Here is an 18,642-nt window from a genome sequence, read left to right as displayed (position 1 = left end):
TCATATAATGTGAACTTGTGTACTTGGAGCTGTTGACTTGCATTGGAATCTTTCTCAAGAAGAATGCCAAAAAGTAATCTAAAATAGGCCTTTGTTTTGGCAACTGCATGATCACATTTATTGGCCAGTGGATTTCAGGAATTTAGCTTCAAACGTTCTATTTCAACATCAGCAATGTAAGCCTCTGTATCCTAAGTGTTCAACTTTGCACTATACAACATGTGGAAAAAAACAGGACAAGATCCAGCAAGATACCAGCCATGTTTAGCTCTGGCCTTGCCAACAGCAATGTTCTTCTTATGAACCCCACTTGAAGCAAACCCTTACAGATGTGATGATACATCTGGTCCTCAATCAGATGGTCTGTATGACATGCACAATTGTCATATAGACAATTATATAGACAATTGTCACATATGACTACAAAATGACTCCCAAATGACTGACTTCTGCGTCCACACTCGTCTGCTTTCTCAGCCAATTAGTTCCTCCAAGAAACATCATCGCCGTACACAAGGCTATTGTAGTCTGCTCTCATTTGTTTTTCCCTGATGGGGCTACAAGCATCCCTCTCTATAAGAACTGTGTCATCTTTTCCAACAGTGTTTCCTCTCCTAACACCTAAAGATGTCTTTGTAGCACTCTTGTAACACTGTTTGTATCACACTTTAGGAGGACACTTTACAAGGTTTAGCAGCTGTACTCACTCATGATCTCGCACTGTGCCGTAGCTTTTTCGGAAAGGAAACGGAAGGAAAGTGCATCGCATTTTCATCCACTGCTATGTAGACTGGGGTTGACATAAAGTTGTTTACTGTGTGTGCACCTGCATTTATGTTTAAGTTCATGTCATCTTCCCAATACCAGATACCACCCAGGTCTAAATTAGTGTGGCTCGGCCCGCATTTTTCTGTTAGAACCCGAATGAGCCCGAGACAATATTGACCAAACCCTTCAGGCGACGTGTGTTTTTAGTCCAAGCCTGAACCTAACCCAAAATGCATTCTGTAGTTTTTGTTGAAGCTAGACACAGTTAGAGGAAGCTGAAGCGTAGTCTGAACTGTCACACAGGTGGTTGTAGCCTTTATTTATAGCAACCGGTCAAGTTTGGTTCCAACAGGCTCTGGTCGGGTATCCATGCTCTAGTCTGAATTAGGCTGAGAGCTGCCAAATACAGATATCTAGGTTTTTAACTTTACATTTCTGTCTGTCTGCCGCTGCACTCAAACTGTTTTTCCACTGTCAGCACTCCCATTGAGATGACACATTCTCCTGTCATCGCTCTTTACCTTTTTTTTTCTTTCTCCTTCGTATCTACTTCATCAATGTCTTTTTTAATTTCTGCTTGTATTTATGTCTTTTCTCAAATCGATGGTTTCCTTTGGTTTCCCTCTTTCGTGCCTGCATGCCCGAGTGAGCCAACGCTCAGTCTCTGTCGCCCCTTTTCCCTCGAAAATAAATGATAATGTTTCAAGGGTTCAAGAGAGATGAATATTATATCCAACTCCTTTTTTCCCCCAGTGTGTTGCCAGTATAGCCCAAACTGCAGCTAAAAAGCAGCCATAATGGTGCCATATTTTGCTCAGTGTAATGTTTCAATATTCTCCAAGTGAATTCAGGGGCGATTTGTTTGGATCTCCCTCATTAGCTGTAGTCATCTGAATTATTGATGCAGTAGTGTCAGGCCTGCTTTCCTGGTGACTGATGGCTCATGTTCTCAAGTCATTTTCCTCCTCTGTTATTTCTCCCTCTCCCCCTCCCTTTTTCCTCCCCTTTCCTACACCTCTATAACTAATTTTCTGGGGGGGGGGCTAAAGGATTTATATCTCCCACTCTCAGTCTCCTTATGCTCCCATTTCCCTTCCTGTGTCACCCATTCAGTATTTTTCCCTTTGATCACTCTTCTCTCCCCTTAAACATTTCTGTTTTAATGTGGTGTCTAATTTCTCTCTTTCTCTTTTCCCCATTGCCTATTCCATCAGTCCCTTCATGCTAACTCTGTTGTGACATTTCTGAAGCTAATTTCTGGGCTAGCCCTGTTAAATATGAGAGGAGTGCAGGGTCTGTGTTGTTGTTACCAGTCATTTATCTGCCATTCATCAGAAGTATAGCAATACTCTCCTTCTGTAATGGATCTCTCTATTTGCCGATTCAGTCAGTCATGCAAGATTTCACTCCCTCATTCAATAAGGCAGTTATTCAAACTGCCAGTCACTCATTCATTTAAAACACTATCTGTTTTTTGCCATTCAGTCACATCAGACACTGACTGACAAAAAAGTGTTGACTGTTCTTTACAACAGTAGTCAGTCAAACAGCCTTTTTTCATCTAGGGTTTATATTTTATTTTTATAAACTGGATTAGTTCGGACTCTTTGTTACATTCTCATGCCAGTGTTTCCATAGTTTTTGACTTGTAACATTCACCTCTAAATCAAGATTTCAGAGGGACCAACTTCTTTGCGGGTGGGTTAATGGTGCTGTTTGAATTTGAATGGAGCCTTTCTGTTTGGAGTTTGCATGTTCCAGTCATGGGTGCCTGAGTTTACTTTCAGTACCAAAATATTCTTTCACAGTCCAAAGACATGTACATTGGGGATATTAGTAATTTGGAGACTTGAAATAGACAAAAAAAAAGTGAATTTAATTGCGAGTGTGAACGGTTGTCTGAATTCTGGTCCTGTGATTGGCTGGTGACCTGTCCCGAGATTGGCTCCAGCACTTGTGGTAGTTATTGAACTACTTGCATGTTTTTCTGTGTAATTCTGACTAGGTAAAAAGAAGTGCTCAAAAACAAATTCAAATGCCCCACACAAGCCAAAGCCAGCCATTTAACTTTATTACAACCACATTTGATGGATAGTGTTATTTTGTCATTGTACATTATTTTGACTGCAGCATACAGCGCTGCTCTTCTGATCATTCATCCCTGTCTGTCTTCATCACTCCTTATCTCCAGAGGGAAATGTTGCCGTAAGAGTACTCTCCTTTCTCCCCTCTCTCCTTAGCTTTCTTTTCTCTGTCACTTCTCTTCTTGTCCCATTTTCGTCTTCCTTCCTCGTGCCTCAACTTTCTCCCTTCCTTCACCATTGCTCTTCTCCATTCCGTTCCATTTTCCTCCCTTCTGTGAGTCCCTCACACCCATCCACTTCCCACAGTGCCAGGCCTTGCTGTATGGCTGATATGAAGTGCCATATTATTTGTGTATGTGTGTGTGTGTGAATCTGGCTTGTGGCTGATAAGATGTCACATTCTTATCCTCTGAGACAGACCCGTGTCAACATGACGGTTCACAGACCTCACGCACACGTTGTACATACACATACACATACACATACACATGAACACGTATGCGCTCACATAGACACGATCTTCCTGACTGTTGTTATTGTGTGTTTGTTCATGTCACAGATATCTGATTAGTGCCTCTTATTAAACTCAGTCTTTCTGCTTCACTGGCAGAAAGCACATAAACACTCTACACAGCGCCAAAGACGATGCATATGTTTGTGTGTGAGTTGTCATTAGACTGCAACACTTAAAACAGAGGCCCAGTACAGATTAGAAGGATGTCCAGAGACAGTGCACTCACTGCCAGAAGTAGTGTGTGATTTTTAGGCCGTCCAAAATTATTTTTCAAACTGTTTTTTGATCAATTTAACAACTAATCTATTGATTAGCAATTATATTACTCAATTAATATAACTTGGGCTGCAACTAATGACTAATTTGTCGGTTTGACAATGACAAACGCGGCCTGAAATATTTCTATTATCGTAATACTATTATAGAAACAACGTAGAAAGCTTGCACTCACAAGTTTAAGCCTGTGTGTCAGGGGTTATCACAAGCCATTTAACTAATTTAATATCTTACAACTGAAATATCTCTGTGTTCCAACCCAGAGACTGTCTAGCTAACATTAGATGGAGAAGTGTCGCAGGCCAAGTCGATAAACGCGAGTTTGAACGTGAGCATTCATGCTCCCATATTTTCAAAGGTCTCTTACTTCTGTTGTATTTTGTCTCTTATTCTCTCTCTCCATTGCACCACCATTCATAGATTTTTCTTCATTAGTGATTGCAGTCATAGCAGACAATTAAAGGGGTTATCACAAGCCATTTAACTAATTTAATATCTTACAACTGAAATATCTCTGTGTTCCAACCCACAGACTATTTAGCTAACATTAGATGGAGAGGAGATCACCTTTTAAGGGGATTGCACCACTTACTATGGTTTTTGAGCCAGAGGCTGGGGAGGTAGCATGAGGTTTATTCGGATTAACGCTAGTATGAACGTGAGCATTCATGCTGCCATATTTTCGAAGGTTTCTTAGGTTTTATTTTGTCTCCTATTCTCTCTCTCGTTACACCATCGTTCATAGATGTTTCTTCATTAGTGAATGCAGTCATAGCAGACAATTAAAGTGATACTGCCTCCAGCACTTCCTGTAGTTTTATGTCATCCACGTTGTTGAGTATATCGACTTATCTCTGCAGCCCTAGCAATTTTACCACAAACTCAAACCGTATCTTTTTTTTTTTTATTATCACACTATCATGATACAGTTGACTATCCAGACTCAGACCAGTCAATAGCGTCAGTAGCTTCATCAATATTTTCAGTTATCTGCTGCTTCAATGTATTTTTTATGGACTGCTCTTATAGATTTGTGATTAGTGCTCTATGTTTCGGGACCATTTGTCATATAGATTAGTGTCCTGACCTAAGTGAAACAGTCTTGGAAAGTTGCTTTGGTTGCTTTATATATTTGCTAAACTTTCGCCGAACGTGTTGCCCAGAAAGTTTGTCGAAAACTTTTCTTTAATGTCTGACTGTGCAGTCCTCCTCATCCACTGTGCAGCATCAGCATCGATTTTCAAACATGTTGTCCTATGAGAGAGACATGCCAAATACTGTAATATGGTCTATCATCACAGCCGTCTGATGATTTCTGTTTGTCACTGTGACCTTTCTAGCCCTTATCTTGCTCAGTCTAAGAGGCACACTGGAGAGACTTTGGTGCAGTATTATTGATGCAATAGGAGAAGGGTTTTGAGAGGTGGTGGGAGGGCGGGCGGGGTGTGGTTGGGGAGGGCATCTCCAGTCTCTTGGCTTTGGTGTGTATTGACTTACAAATTTTTATCTGGAAGTAAAAGTCGTGAGTGACAAAGTTAGGAAAGTGCCCTCCCTCTTTCATCTGGTTGCATTGAGATTTGGTAGGAATTACAATTCTGTCAAGCTTGCCTGTCTGACAGTTATGGCTCCAAAAAAAGCACACACGTAATGCACATGGACATACACGGCAATACTGCAGTATAATGTGATGAACTGAAGCAGTTTAGCATAAAGCTGTAGTCAGGATAAATGCTATATACCATTTGTCAGTCCTGGTGTCTTTCTCTCTCCTTATTTATTTATTTTTTTTTTCACTTTCAGTCCTGCTCTTTTTCATTACCTTTGTTTTTCTCTCTTGGACGTCAATAGAATGATTGCCAACAGGTTGGTTTTGTGGACTGTTGAAGAACACAACAATGAACAATAGCTGTCTCTTCCTTCAGTGGGAATCCGTGTTTTTGTGTAGATGTTGACACAGACTGTTTTTGTCCGAGTTAAAACTGTAACTTATCCCGACTAACTGTTATCTTCGCTGAAATGAACAGGGGGAGAACTTTAAAGGATGACTGTTTTGAACTACGCCTGACAGATCATGTCTTTAATGAGGAGCTTGATTTGTGATGATTGTTGCACCCCATTTTTCAACTGAGCAACTGGTGGTCTCTCCCCTTTCCAGCTGTTCAGATTATTGACCAGACAATTAGTCTCAACAGCCGAGCTCAGAGCGCGGCATGATTAGTGCAGCTAGTTCAGCTTCTCCCTTGTGAGACACCACTTTGCAGTTGGCTGTAGTAGACAGCTGTAGCCTGCTGGACTAGAAGAAGTCACTGTGAGGCTGCACTCGGTGTGTTTAGACGGGGGAGTCAAGCTTTAATGCACACACTTTCCCCGGGCATTAACGCAAGAACGGTCTAATTGCTGGCTCTGCAACGGCTTTTTCATGTCTAACTGCTTCATCAAACGAAGGTTTGATAAAATGTCGGTGCAAGTGTCTATGTATGTTGTCAGAAGATGTCATGTTGTACAGTGCCTCCTCTTGGCTGTCAGTTTATACAGTGAGTATGAACAAAGATCTGGACAAATGCAACACGGAATCTGAAGAGACAGCATTCATATCCAGTAGCAGCAGTCTTCATATTACCCTTTATTTTCAATTTTGCAATTTATTGATCATGAAAAACAAAATAGCAGATGGGCGCTCACTGTTTTTGGCAGCCTGTTTACCCCAGGTATAATTCTATTTTAAGAAAAAGTATGAATAATATGTATTTCCATACTGAATACTTACTCCGTGAGTCACTCAGCCATCGCACTCAGTCACAGAGGCCTAAAGCTTTGCCACCAGCAGTTTTTAAATAAAAAAAACATATAAGGCATATAAGTGGGTAAGGTATTTTTAAAAATGAAGAAAAAAAAGGGAACGGCAAACCAGACAGTATCTAAAATAAAGACACAGACAAACTATAAATGGCTTACTGTCCTCATGCTGCACCTTCATACCATAATGATATATTGTGTTGTAGATATAGCTAATCCTACAAACTGCACTCGGTTACCAGCAGTTGGCAGTATTTCCTTTAGTAAAATGTCTATTTTGAGGTAATCCTTGTGGGCATGTAGTGGAAGTTTTGCACAGTAAAGTCATTTACACTTATTTTTGGAGATTCCTCTCGGCTAAAGCAGAGTTTGCTTCTTGTGTAGTAAGTCTAGGGAGACTAAATGCTCTCCTAAGCAGAAGCAAATAACAAATATGAATGGCTTATAGGGCTAATTAGGAGCACATTTAGCTTAGTTATTGGGCATTAATTCTAGTATTAGCTTCAAAAGAATTATTACGTAGCATACTAGGCCAATTATGCATTGCCTGTGTGTGCGCATCACATGCTTGGCCCTGACCTTGACCATTAAAATTGATCACCGTAGGCAGATTGACACAGTCTGCATTCTGGACAAGTGCATAAAGTTAAAAGACAGAGAGAGAGAGGAGTAAATGCAGGGTTTACAGCTAAAGGTTACACGGAGAGAAATAGATGGTACTTCTGGGACGAGGTTCGACTGATCTGATAGTCAGACAGACTTGCAACTTCTTGACCTTTAGTAAGTCTAAACCCTTTATGTCCACTCTTCCACATTTCCTTTGTCTCTTGCTTTATCTTTTCCTAATACCGATAACTGTTGCCACTTCACTGCAGGCAGCATGATTGGATTCAGTGCAGTCTTTCCTTTGTACCTAGAAAAAATGGCCATCAAACACATTCTTGTACATTCATGTTGATATTGGTGTCATAGCTGAACATTAGTAAATGTAATCAGTTTGTGTTTGTGATGAGTCTTTAAAAGGAATGAGGTGGTCTGATGTTTGCAGGTTACTATAGCTGTTTTAGTTACTTCTGCCTTATCTGCTGTTACAAAGGCACAGAATACACATGTTCCATATAAAAGACCGACAGTAAAAGCCGAATAAATGCTGCTTTAACATTTTGCAGTGGGCAGGCCTAACACTTGGTGTTGAAGGTGGCTATCAGAGGTCAGCAGAGCAATGTCTCTCCTGGCCTGTACTCCATAGCAAGAGTTACTAATGTTACTAAAGGGATGGCGATGTAGTGTCTGCTGTGTCTGCCTTCGGTGGTTGCAGTCTTTCTGACAAAACACCCACAACACAGAGAACAGCCCTGTCCCAAGTGCTTTGGTTGGATAGTGTAGTGTTTGATTTGACTGGCTAGTGCCTGTTCCGTAATGATCCTTGATTTGCCGGTGCCTGTGCTGCATTCCATTTAGAAGGTTGAACATTGATCAAATTCTTCCACATGAAGTGTGAACAAAGCATTACAATAAGCAGCGTTTCAGTTGATGCCGCCACCACATACCATTTCCTAGGGTTGCTAGAAGATATCACACCTTTCCCAATAAAATCTTATACTTGAACTAGCTGAGGCAGTGCTTTATTAATCATTATCTGAAAGTGAAAATTGGTATTAACTGATTCTAACTTGGCTAAGAGCAAAACCTGACCTGAGAAATGCTGTCTTATTGTTGGTGAATATTAGGGCATGGTAATTTACTTTTCTAGGGTTTAGAGGGATTCTTCTGTACAACAAGGTTTGCCTCCTTTTCTTTCTCTCCGACGTTTAATTAAACTGTAAGTGCATCCACTGCTGCCCTGTGTTACTAAAATTACTAAGCAAGCGGAATGCAAAATTTAGACTCTTTCAGCCTGAATCATTTGATCACATAACACACGCACATGAATATTTGAAGCATAGCACGTACTGCAGGGAGATAAACACTTTGCACACTCGCAGCTATGGTGAGAGCGCAACCCCAGACGTGTTATCTGGAATTCATATGATTACTCAAGCAATTTTGAATAATTTGGTTGCCTTTTTTTTCCCACTTTAACGTAAGTACACTTCAGAGTGAGAGGAAGAGTGAGCTACGGTAAAGGTACAAGGAACTGAAAGACATGATGACAAAATGTTGCCCCACATTGCGACGAAGCAGCCATGTGTCAGGGAGATGGAGGAGCCCTCACATTCACTTTTTGTTCCTATCAAATTCAAAAGAATGGTTATTTACTGCAACTGACACATCTCTGTATCTCAATTTATGTCTTCTGTTTTTGGGTGACTCAGCATTCAGACTAGTTTGAAGTTTCCTATATTTCTTTATTTGTGCAGTACCTCCCTCACAGTAAAGGGCAGAAATGTTGTCCTTGACTGTTTGTTATTGCTTGAATTAGAAAATTAAACAGAGATTTACTGTCACCCAGTGGATAGTTGAGTCACTTAACCTTGAGTCCATGTCCAGTCTGATGTCCCCTGTGTCCAAACTCTTTGAGGGAGCGTCAGAGTCAAGTCCCCATTAACTGAGTCTGAGTCATCCCTGTTGAATTTGATGTAAAATCAGTGAGGACAGAGTGCCTGAGTCGTGGCATCTCTTGAAATTCTGGACTCATGTTCAATTTTAATCTGAGTGGGCGCTTAATCTTTATTTAGCTTGTTTTTAATATTATATTTTTTTAATGTATTGTACAAGCCACAAGGAGACTTTCCATGGCTTGCCTAGTTTCTTGTTTTTGCCTTGGTAGTGTCGTAGTGTTGCGTAATTGTAAGAAGTGATTTGGTTGTATCAAAGAATATATATTTTCCTGAGTAACTAACCCTACTTAATAATAATCAATATGATTCAATGTTGGCTGGCCTAAAAAAAGTAAAATTATGTATGTGTATATATATATATATATATATATATATGTATATGTATGTGTATATATATATATATATATATATATATATAATTTTACTTTTTTATGTGTATATATATATATATATTTGTTTCTTTTTTGCTTTCTGTTTCTTTTTCTTGCTTAGTTTTATTTTCCCCCTTTCCTCATCCCTCATTTTTCTTTTAATTTAATTCTCCTCTCCCCCCTTTTGCGTTATTGCAGGCAACAGAATAGTGACCATGCTTCCTGAATACTTGTGCCTCCCAGTTTTTATTGGGATGCCTTTATAACAAAATCATACTCTACTGATGCCCCATAAACCCATTTGGAGCTCTGTGCTTTCCCCAGAGAAAATGATATCTGCAAACACAAGGAAAAGAAAAATAAAGGGGGTAGAAGGGCGGTGGGTGGAGGTCAAGTAGAGTGACTAAACAATTAGCTTCAGCAGTGTGCTCCTTTTTTTTTTGACAAATAAACTGGAAGTAAAATAAATCACACTCACTTCAAATGACTGTGCCAACTGCTGTGGCTGTAGTTTAGCCACACCTTACAATGCATTGTTCAAATATTCTTGCATAACACACCCAGACTGGGGAGGTGAAGGAGCGATTCTGAGTTCATTTCCTCCATAATAAATATCTTGCTGAAGCTGAAAAATAGAAATAAATAAAAAGGTGAATTAGAAATTTGATCTTTTGAGAAAACAAGAAACAGAGACTGAAAATAGATACAAATATAGAATATTGCTGTCTATCCGTTTCAATGACAATGAAACAGAGAGCAACTTTTTTTTTGTATTTTTCTTTGTTAAGAAAGAAGAATACATACACCCACACACAGAATTAAACTCAGGCATCTAGACCCAGTACGTTCCACCACTTTATCAAATTCACATTTTATTCCCATTCAAAGTTATTCCCGTATTTCCTCCTTTAACTGATATTTATATTGTCAGGAAAGTTTACTTGTTGAAACTCACAGACACCCTGAACCAAAATACACTAAAGACTTAGATGGGCTCCCCAGGGGAAAAGAAATGACGGAAGATTCAAAATGTCACAACCTGTGCTCGGGAAGTTTAGGCAGACGCTGTAATCTGTAGGCAAAAATAAATAAATAACTTAAAATCAGACAAATCTTTAGATGCTGTTTGAGCATCATGGAGCGACACCATAACTGTCACTAATCGGGGGCAAATAAAAATACTATCTCCTGCGGTGTGACAGACTGGAAGACGCATGGACAAAGGCAGGGGAAGAAAAGCACAAATACTGTAATTGTTATTAGGCAGATAAGCTGACAAATCCCGCTTCTACCTTCAAATCACACGTCATAGTATTTCTGGGTTTTGCAGATTATAGGCTGACAAATGTGGAACTGACAAAATAAGGTGAGCGATGGAAAGAGTAACACTGACTGACAAACTGAGTCACAGACACACAATTTGTGATAGTATGTTTGTATCTTTGTATTAAGTGTTCTCTTTCTCCCTGTAGTCATAGGATTTCACTTACTGACTCCAAAGGTGTGTGTGTGTGTGTGTGTGTGTGTGCGCACTGCGCATCCTTGCACTCATGGCTGTAATTGCTCTTTGTGTTTTGTGTTCCTATTGCTCACTTGTCAATCTTCATCACTGCCCTTAGTTCCTCATATCCCCTTCCTCTTTGGTCCCTTTTTTTTTTGCAAGCATGTACTTCCTGTCTTCGCCTCTATTTGCTTTCTGCTTAATTAAATCCTCAGGTCCTCCTCTAGGCACCTTCTTCCCTGGCATTTGTTATTTAATTCTCCCCTTCTGTTCCTTTCAAAAAATATTAAAGTTAAATAAAAAAAAGAACCGCCCAAATTCTGAGTGTTTTTGCTTTCTCTCTACCCATCTCATTTGTTCTGCTTCCCTGAACTTCCTGCCTGTGTGCGTTTTAATTATTTTCTGTTCAACTCAACACAGAAAGCCCCTAAATCATCATAAGGATGCTATGATTACTAGAAATAGACTAGCAAGTTTGTGTTGGCTCTTACAAAGGGCAGTGTGTGTGTGTGTGTGTGTGTGTGTGTGTGTGTGTGTGTGTGTGTGTGTGTGTGTGTGTGTGTGTGAGAGAGAGTGGGAGTTGATAGTGGTTGAGTCTTTGTTCTCTGTTGTACGCAGCCAATTTCAACTAATCCCTCTTTCAATGGGTGAATTGAAGAACGTCTATAGGAGCCTGATGGCCAAAGTGAAGACCCATTCACTTACAATAGACCTCTGTGTATACCACTCAGAGCAAAGGATTGTAGCTGAACAAATACAAGCTCTTCATGATGAGATCAAACCCTTGGCTGACTGGGGAGATTCAGCTTGTTCCCGGTAGGCACTTAAAAGTAGCCTTTGTTGTGTACGGGTTATGGTTTATGTTGTGTCCTCACTACCAGTGCACGAAGATATTGGTAAATACATACAATTTAGCCCTGAAAAGCATTTCTCTGATGGTACTTAAAAGAGGAAAACAGGGGTTAGTTTGCTCTGCAGTACACTTGTTTTTCGTTCGTGATATTTTCCTTTTAAACAGAAGGAGATAATTATGGAATTCATTTACAAAATCAAAATTATTCCATAACATAGATTAATAACATCTCTGCTGTGTCGAGCTCATGGTTCAAACTGGGAGGTCAAGCACTCCTACTCACAACAGCTCTACTTTTGAGAGAAGTGTGTGGCTCCGCTGCCATAGAATAAATCCCATCATCTTTGCACTTATTTTCCTCTTGTTCTCCTTCCTCATAATAAACTCATGCAAGACATGTAAGGGTCAGGTTACTGTTGCTTTTCTTTTCTCGATGGGTGACATGGTTCAATGGTTCAATGGTTCAATGGTTTTATGTTTTTAGTTTACTTTTAAAACATGTTTTTTGGGACAGATATGTCAGTAAAAAAAATAGATAAAACACATAAAGATTGGGACGTGTCAAGAATAACCATGACTGTCTACTGGCATATACAGTGCTCGTCAGTCAAGATACTCAACCAGCCACCGCAGTGACTCCTTTACCTTCTGAATCTCTGAGTGACTAACATCAACTCACCTATTTCCTGATTGGCTCACAAAATACCATAATTAACTGGCTGACTGGTTACCAAGTTGTAGGAGCTAACCTTTGGTTGTGTGGCCATCTTGCAGACTGACGTATGCCGGAATAACTGCAGTAACTTACCATCCTCTCTCATAACTTTTAACTTTACACTCATTCTCCGTCTGCCTTTCTTAGTTTTCTCTTGCTCGCCTCAGAGTGCTCTATCCGCTTTATGTCCTTTACAATGCTTACAATGCTTTTCTGTTAACGTCATTTTGATTGTGTTTAATGTATTCATTCATTTTCTACCACTTTAACCTCCACATGAGTTTGCAGGTGAGTGAAACTAATCCCAACTGAGTTATGGCGTGTTTCCATCAGCTCTACTCACCTCACCTCGGCACGGTTAACTTACATTTCCTCTAGCATAGTACCTGGTATCAGATATTAAAAAAAGTACCTGGTACCAGCTACTTTTTTTTAGTGCCTGCTCTGGTTCCAAGCGTGCCGAGTTGGTGCTATGCGTGACCTCGCCAGACTGCCGGGCACAGATTGGTCAGAGTGTCGTCAAAAATCAAGCCGCACAATGCTGAACTGTAGATCAGTTAAAAATACTTAACAATCCTAAAAACGTGGGTTAATCTCCAGCAATTACCAGGGAAATGTGAACAAATATTTGTAATTAACTGATTCTAGTGATTCAGTTACACTGAAAGCAAGTGCTTTACAAGTCACTAGTCTCATTTGTGTGTGTGTATGTATCGCATGTAAAACTAAGTCACATCAGTTTCATACAGCTGTGCAGTGAAAGTACGCTGAGTAAGCACTTTTTTGCCTTACTTTACTTTTTTGTGCCGTGAGGTGAGGTGAGCTGGGACCATAGTGGAAAAGGGCCATTAGGGCGACAGGTCGCCAGTCCATTACAGGGCCAACATACAGAGATGAACAACCATTCAGTGACCATTCAGTACCCATGCACACACAGAATGGCCCTCAGTTGAACAGGAGTCTGAACCCAGTGGCAAACAACGCTAGCCACTGCACTGATAACCTTGTATGGCAGGAAATGCAAAGAAAGTAAACTGCGGAAATTAAATCCAAAAATAAGTCCAATGATGAAAAGTGCAAATGGGGAGTCATTGCTACTAATGCAGTCTACTGCCTACTCTGTGACCTCCGCGTGTGTATGAGATGGGTCATGACATTCATAGTGTGAGTAACAGAAAACCAGATAGATAAGCAGGATTCAGAGCCATTGTGCATCTTACTCACTCCCTCACACACACAGAAGTACACACTCTAGATGTGATTCATTTTAGTGCCCTCTGTGCTCAGTGGGGTAGAAAATAAATGCTTTAATGGTCCTAAGCTCTTTGGAGAGCTTATGTATTGCACATGTTTGTGTATGTGGATCAGATAAAGTAGGGAGTCATAACGCTGATTTGTGGGAATCACTTAAAGGTCTAACGCAAAATACTCGTATAGCTCTGTGCAGGAATGTCTCATAGGGTTTTTAACAACTCTGTAGATTACAGGCATCATTTTGTCATAATGCAGGTAATGTAACCCCTCAGATTGTGGTGATACATACTCCAATAGGGTCATACGTATCTTGGTGAACCAGGCCTTTTTATTGCTGATGGCAGGTATTTTATTTATAATTACCTATTTTTATAAGGTCATATTTTAGTACAAAGTCACCCTTTTTTCTTTGTCTCCTTCTTCTGCCACCTCAGCACTTTCCTCTTGTTTACTATGTTTTAATGGTAAACTCAGCATAGTGAAAGTGTTTTCCCTGGCTTCCTGGAGGGCTTAAAAAGACTTACTGTATAGCGAATAGCTTTGGACTCTTGACGTTTTTCATCCTCCCATAGCCATCTAACAATGGACCGGCATTTGGCGGCTTACCAAAATATTTTTTCAGTTGGATGTCATGTTGACAGCTCATATTCCCAGAGGCTGGTAGTCTGATGACTGAGTATTCCGTACTGATTCTGTTTCTCCCTCACTCTCACTCTTCTTCTACAATTATTTTCTCTGGCAGTTAACATATTGCAGATCCCTGTGTTTTTGAGCTCATCATCTGTGACTAAGGTAATTATTGCCTGTTGGCTCACACTTCCCCGCGGTTCATTCCTGCACTAATGACGTCAAGACAGGCTGAAGGCTCATTTTCAATCATTTACTTCCACTGTGACATCAGCCCTTTGGTACTTCTGCATGTCTAACTGGACTAACAACACACTTAGTTCTGTGGCAGTAACCATGTTTGTAGTCGAGCTTTGAAACTTTGGATTTGACTTTTTTCCTGCCCTCTATTTTTGTAAAATGCTGCCACACTGCTGCTGTCTTTGACATGGATGTTAGAGAAGGACTGACTACAGCCTAAAATGAACAGCTCAAAATGAAATAAAACGACGTGGAAGAACGTGGATACTTAATTATTTTAACCACTATTGTGGTGCCTGAATCTTAAAATGGATGGGGAAAACTGCAAAACATGCATATATTCGACTATATCATTACCACAACAAACTTTGCTTTTGTTGGATCATCACCATCACCATTTAAAATGTAAAATGTCGCTTCATCAGGTCAGCTATACAAATAAATTTGCCTAATTCAAACATGTGTGTTGTCGGTTTGAGAGAAGGAAGCACCACCTAGTGGTTACTGTGACATCACTGGTCATCTATCACCATTCAAGGATGGATGATAACCGAGTCCTAGTGTTGTCTCTAAAGAGTTTTCAGCTCGTTAGACTTGTTAAACTGTATTAGTGAGGCAGTATATTTTAAGACGTCCCAAGAAACAGCACATGTCTCAATCCCTACAGTAAATGATCCATGCTCTTTCTGCCCTTCCCTCCATTGTTTTCCAGCAACTTTCTCATCACTCGCATTTCCCTTGCAAGTATTTTTGGTATATTTACAGCTCTCTCTCTCTCTCTCTCTCTCTCTCTCTCTCTCTCTCTCTCTCTTGTTCCCTCTGTGTCTGTGTGTATGTGTGTAGTGTGCGTGTACTTGAAGTGTGTGAGTAAGGCAGCGCATCATTACTGCCAGCATGATTGGCAGTCGGGACTGACAGCTCTCCCTTTGTGGCTGAATGGACACGAGCAAAAAGCCGGTAGATAAATTAAAGATAGAAAGCAAAGGTGCACAGTGTACCTCTTTTGGACTTGCACTCCCAATTGTGTGTGATTGTTCTGATGTGTTGTACTTTTTCAGCAGAGCTTCCTGCTGAACCGGTCTTTCTCAAACTTTACGTTTGGCCCATTCATGTGGAAGTGTTTTTTTTGTTCAGGAGTGAACAATCAACAGAGGATTACCACGTGCCGTCTTTTCCCCTCTGTCGCACACCTTTTTTTTTTATTCTCCTTCACTTTTTTTCCTGTTTTGTCCTCATTGATGTTGTTTTCAGGATTCATTCTTCAGCTCTACTGCATGTCTGCAGACAAGGCAATCCTTGTTAGGTTGTAAGGACACATTTAGGACATTTTGATGTTGTGAGATCATTTTAGTGGGTACTCATAAATTTGAAGTGCTTTTTTGAGGGTGAAAAGTTGATATTTAAGGGTACATAAAGCTAGGGCTTGCTTTATGTCCAAGAGTGTCCTCACAACTTTGGAGAGTTGTGTGCAGAGAAATACATTCTATGCTTGATTGAGGTGCAGTGCTAAATTATTTAACTAATGTCTCCTTGAACCTACACTAGAGAGAAAGAAAAAGAGAAAGAGGGATGGGGAGAGGTGGATACCAGAATGCTCACACCATCATTTATTACTCCTTAAAATGGGTGTAATTTGAATTGAATTCATTTTCAGCATGTGACAAGAAAACAAAAATTAGCAGCACATACGTTATGTGAGCCTACCAAAACAACATCATCATGGCTGTATAGCTGCACTCTCCTCTGCCTGAGCCGCAGTGCTCAGTGAAGGTGCAGCTCAGAGGCTGCTTCAACGAGCTTGACTTTCTGGCACTGTGACTTCTTCTTCTTCTTCTTTTTCTTCTGCTAATTAGTTAGTGCTTCTGTCTTTCGCTGGTATACGTTGTAACTACACTGTATGTGAGTTCCAGAGAAATAACACAATACGAAAACAAACAAATTATGTTGGTGCGATGCATTCTTAGTCGGTTAAATTCTTGATGTTTATTGTTCATTAATGTCCCGAGAATGTATTAAGGATGCAGGGATAGCAAACAAAAATCGCTGCTTCTCGCACATGCTTCTTTGCTCTGTACATTTTGATCAGAAGAGGTCGGAACTAAGCGGAGTCCTGCTGAGAACTTCACAGTCACACACATGCAACGGACACTTTTGCACACGCATACGCAGTCAGCCACACTCAATCATTACTGTACCTCTCTGCATGACTTTGCCATAATTAGCATTTCAGCTTTAAAAACCTAGCTGAGCCACTAGCCAGCTTATTTGTGTACACATATCGGCTCCGTGTTGTTTACCTCTTGCATTTTGCTCTGGCACTGACTCTGGTGTGACCTTTTAGCTAAGCTGGACAGGATTTAATCAACAGCAGACTATAATCCACACAACCTTAATCAATTGTGCCTTTTTTCGCACATACACACACACACCTAGACTGCCAAGTCGGGGCTCTTGTTCTGTAAGTAATGGTTATGTGTGTTGTAGTTTGGATTCTTTGTATCCAATTAGTAAATACAGGTCAGGAGTCAAAGCTATTAAAATTTAGAGTAACTTGTATTCAGCAACACCTTCCTCTGTATCAACATTGGACTTAAAAAACAGTTGGTATACAGTGTGTTCAACAACAAGGCTGTTGCTGGTGATGGAATAGAGTTAGCCTTTTTTCAGGCAAGCAAATTCAAAGATTCTCTTTTGGGAGTCGAGATGATATCTGGGGACTGTACAAATTGTTAGTTTTACCAGTGTCTCTGTAATTTCTCTAAACTGTCCCCTGACAGTACACACTTTTCAGAATTCATTTTAAAGAAGTGAAGTGGTTCTACTTTTAATCTGCTGTTCCGTCGCATTATCAGACTCACTCTTCTGTTTGATTCTAGAAAAACCTAACCGAAAAACCTTTTCCTTTTCTGCATGTTCAGAACCTGCTGTCGGAGAAGGTTGACCAGATGATGGAGTGGTCCTCTCGGCGTTCGGTCGTCAGGATGAACGGTGACAAGTTCCGTCGCTTTGTCAAGGCTCCACCCAGGAACTACTCTGTCATCGTCATGTTCACTGCCCTGCAACCTCAAAGACAGTGCTCTGTCTGCAGGTACACACACACACTGACACACAAAGTTAAAGTACCTTCTGTAGGCCACAACAGACATAGCGCCTACCATATAAGTCCTTCTACCAACCCTTTCACCATAGCCTCTCTATTGACACTATTGTTTTCCAGTGCACTGAAATTCCCTTATATTGCGCTCTTGCATGACACACACACTCATGCATTCCCTAGCCCCTTAACCTAACTTTAATCATCACAACTAAATGCCTAACCCTAATCCTTACCCTAAAACCAGGTCTTAATCCTCAAAATGGCCTGTGAAGGTTGTGTGGACCAGCCAAAATGTCCTCACAAGGTCACAAAGATAGGTTTGCTTGACAATTGGTCCACACAGACTATTTAAGACATGTACACACACACACACACACACACACACACACACACACACACACACACACACACACACACGCACGCACAAACATTTTCTTGTATTGCCATGGGTTAGGGTTAACCTTAAGACTTGCATTGTCTTTAATGACTAAATGACTAACCCTAGTTAATGCCTTAACCCAACCACAATTAAGATGTTAACCATTTAACCTGTTCCACAAAAATGACGTTCGACTATATTAGGACCAGGTTTTGGTCTCCGTTAGGACTACTGGTCCTGACAAGGTCGGACTTTATGCCAGAAAAAAGGTCCTAAATAGGTAACAAATACAAGTCCACACACAAATATTTAACTAGATTTTTTTTATGAGGGGGAAAAAGGAAACAAAAAGTCTTGCATCATGTTTGCAGCAGCAGCATCAAATGCAAGATGGCAAGGTGAAGCACCACCTTGTCAGCACTGTCTTGACTTCAGAATCCGAATGAATTCCCATTTGAATCAGACTGATTTAGGTCACTGTCGATCCCAGTGTTTTCAGCACCATGAACAGAGGCGCCTATAAAACAAACGGTCCCTGGAAAGTACTCTGGAGCTGTCCGTGGTGCTGAAAGCAAATTTGGATTAGTCCTTATTACCAATTACCTT

The 18,642-nt window shown here is 40.4% G+C and overlaps 1 protein-coding gene across 1 annotated transcript in view; it reads left to right on the top strand.

The window, feature by feature from the left end:
* The window catches only part of tusc3 (tumor suppressor candidate 3), a 65,442-nt gene that overhangs the window by 5,956 nt on the left and 40,844 nt on the right, over positions 1 to 18,642 (top strand). The window contains exon 2 of the mRNA XM_058641762.1: positions 17,479 to 17,648. Within this exon, the coding sequence (XP_058497745.1) occupies positions 17,479 to 17,648 (170 nt within the window). The remainder of the gene's footprint in view (positions 1 to 17,478; positions 17,649 to 18,642) is intronic.

The sequence above is a fragment of the Solea solea genome, chromosome 10 (assembly GCF_958295425.1).
Source record: "Solea solea chromosome 10, fSolSol10.1, whole genome shotgun sequence".
In the NCBI taxonomy this organism is placed as follows: Eukaryota; Metazoa; Chordata; class Actinopteri; order Pleuronectiformes; family Soleidae; genus Solea; species Solea solea.
Note: the sequence above shows the minus strand (reverse complement) of the source record. Positions and strands in the feature narration are given on the sequence as shown.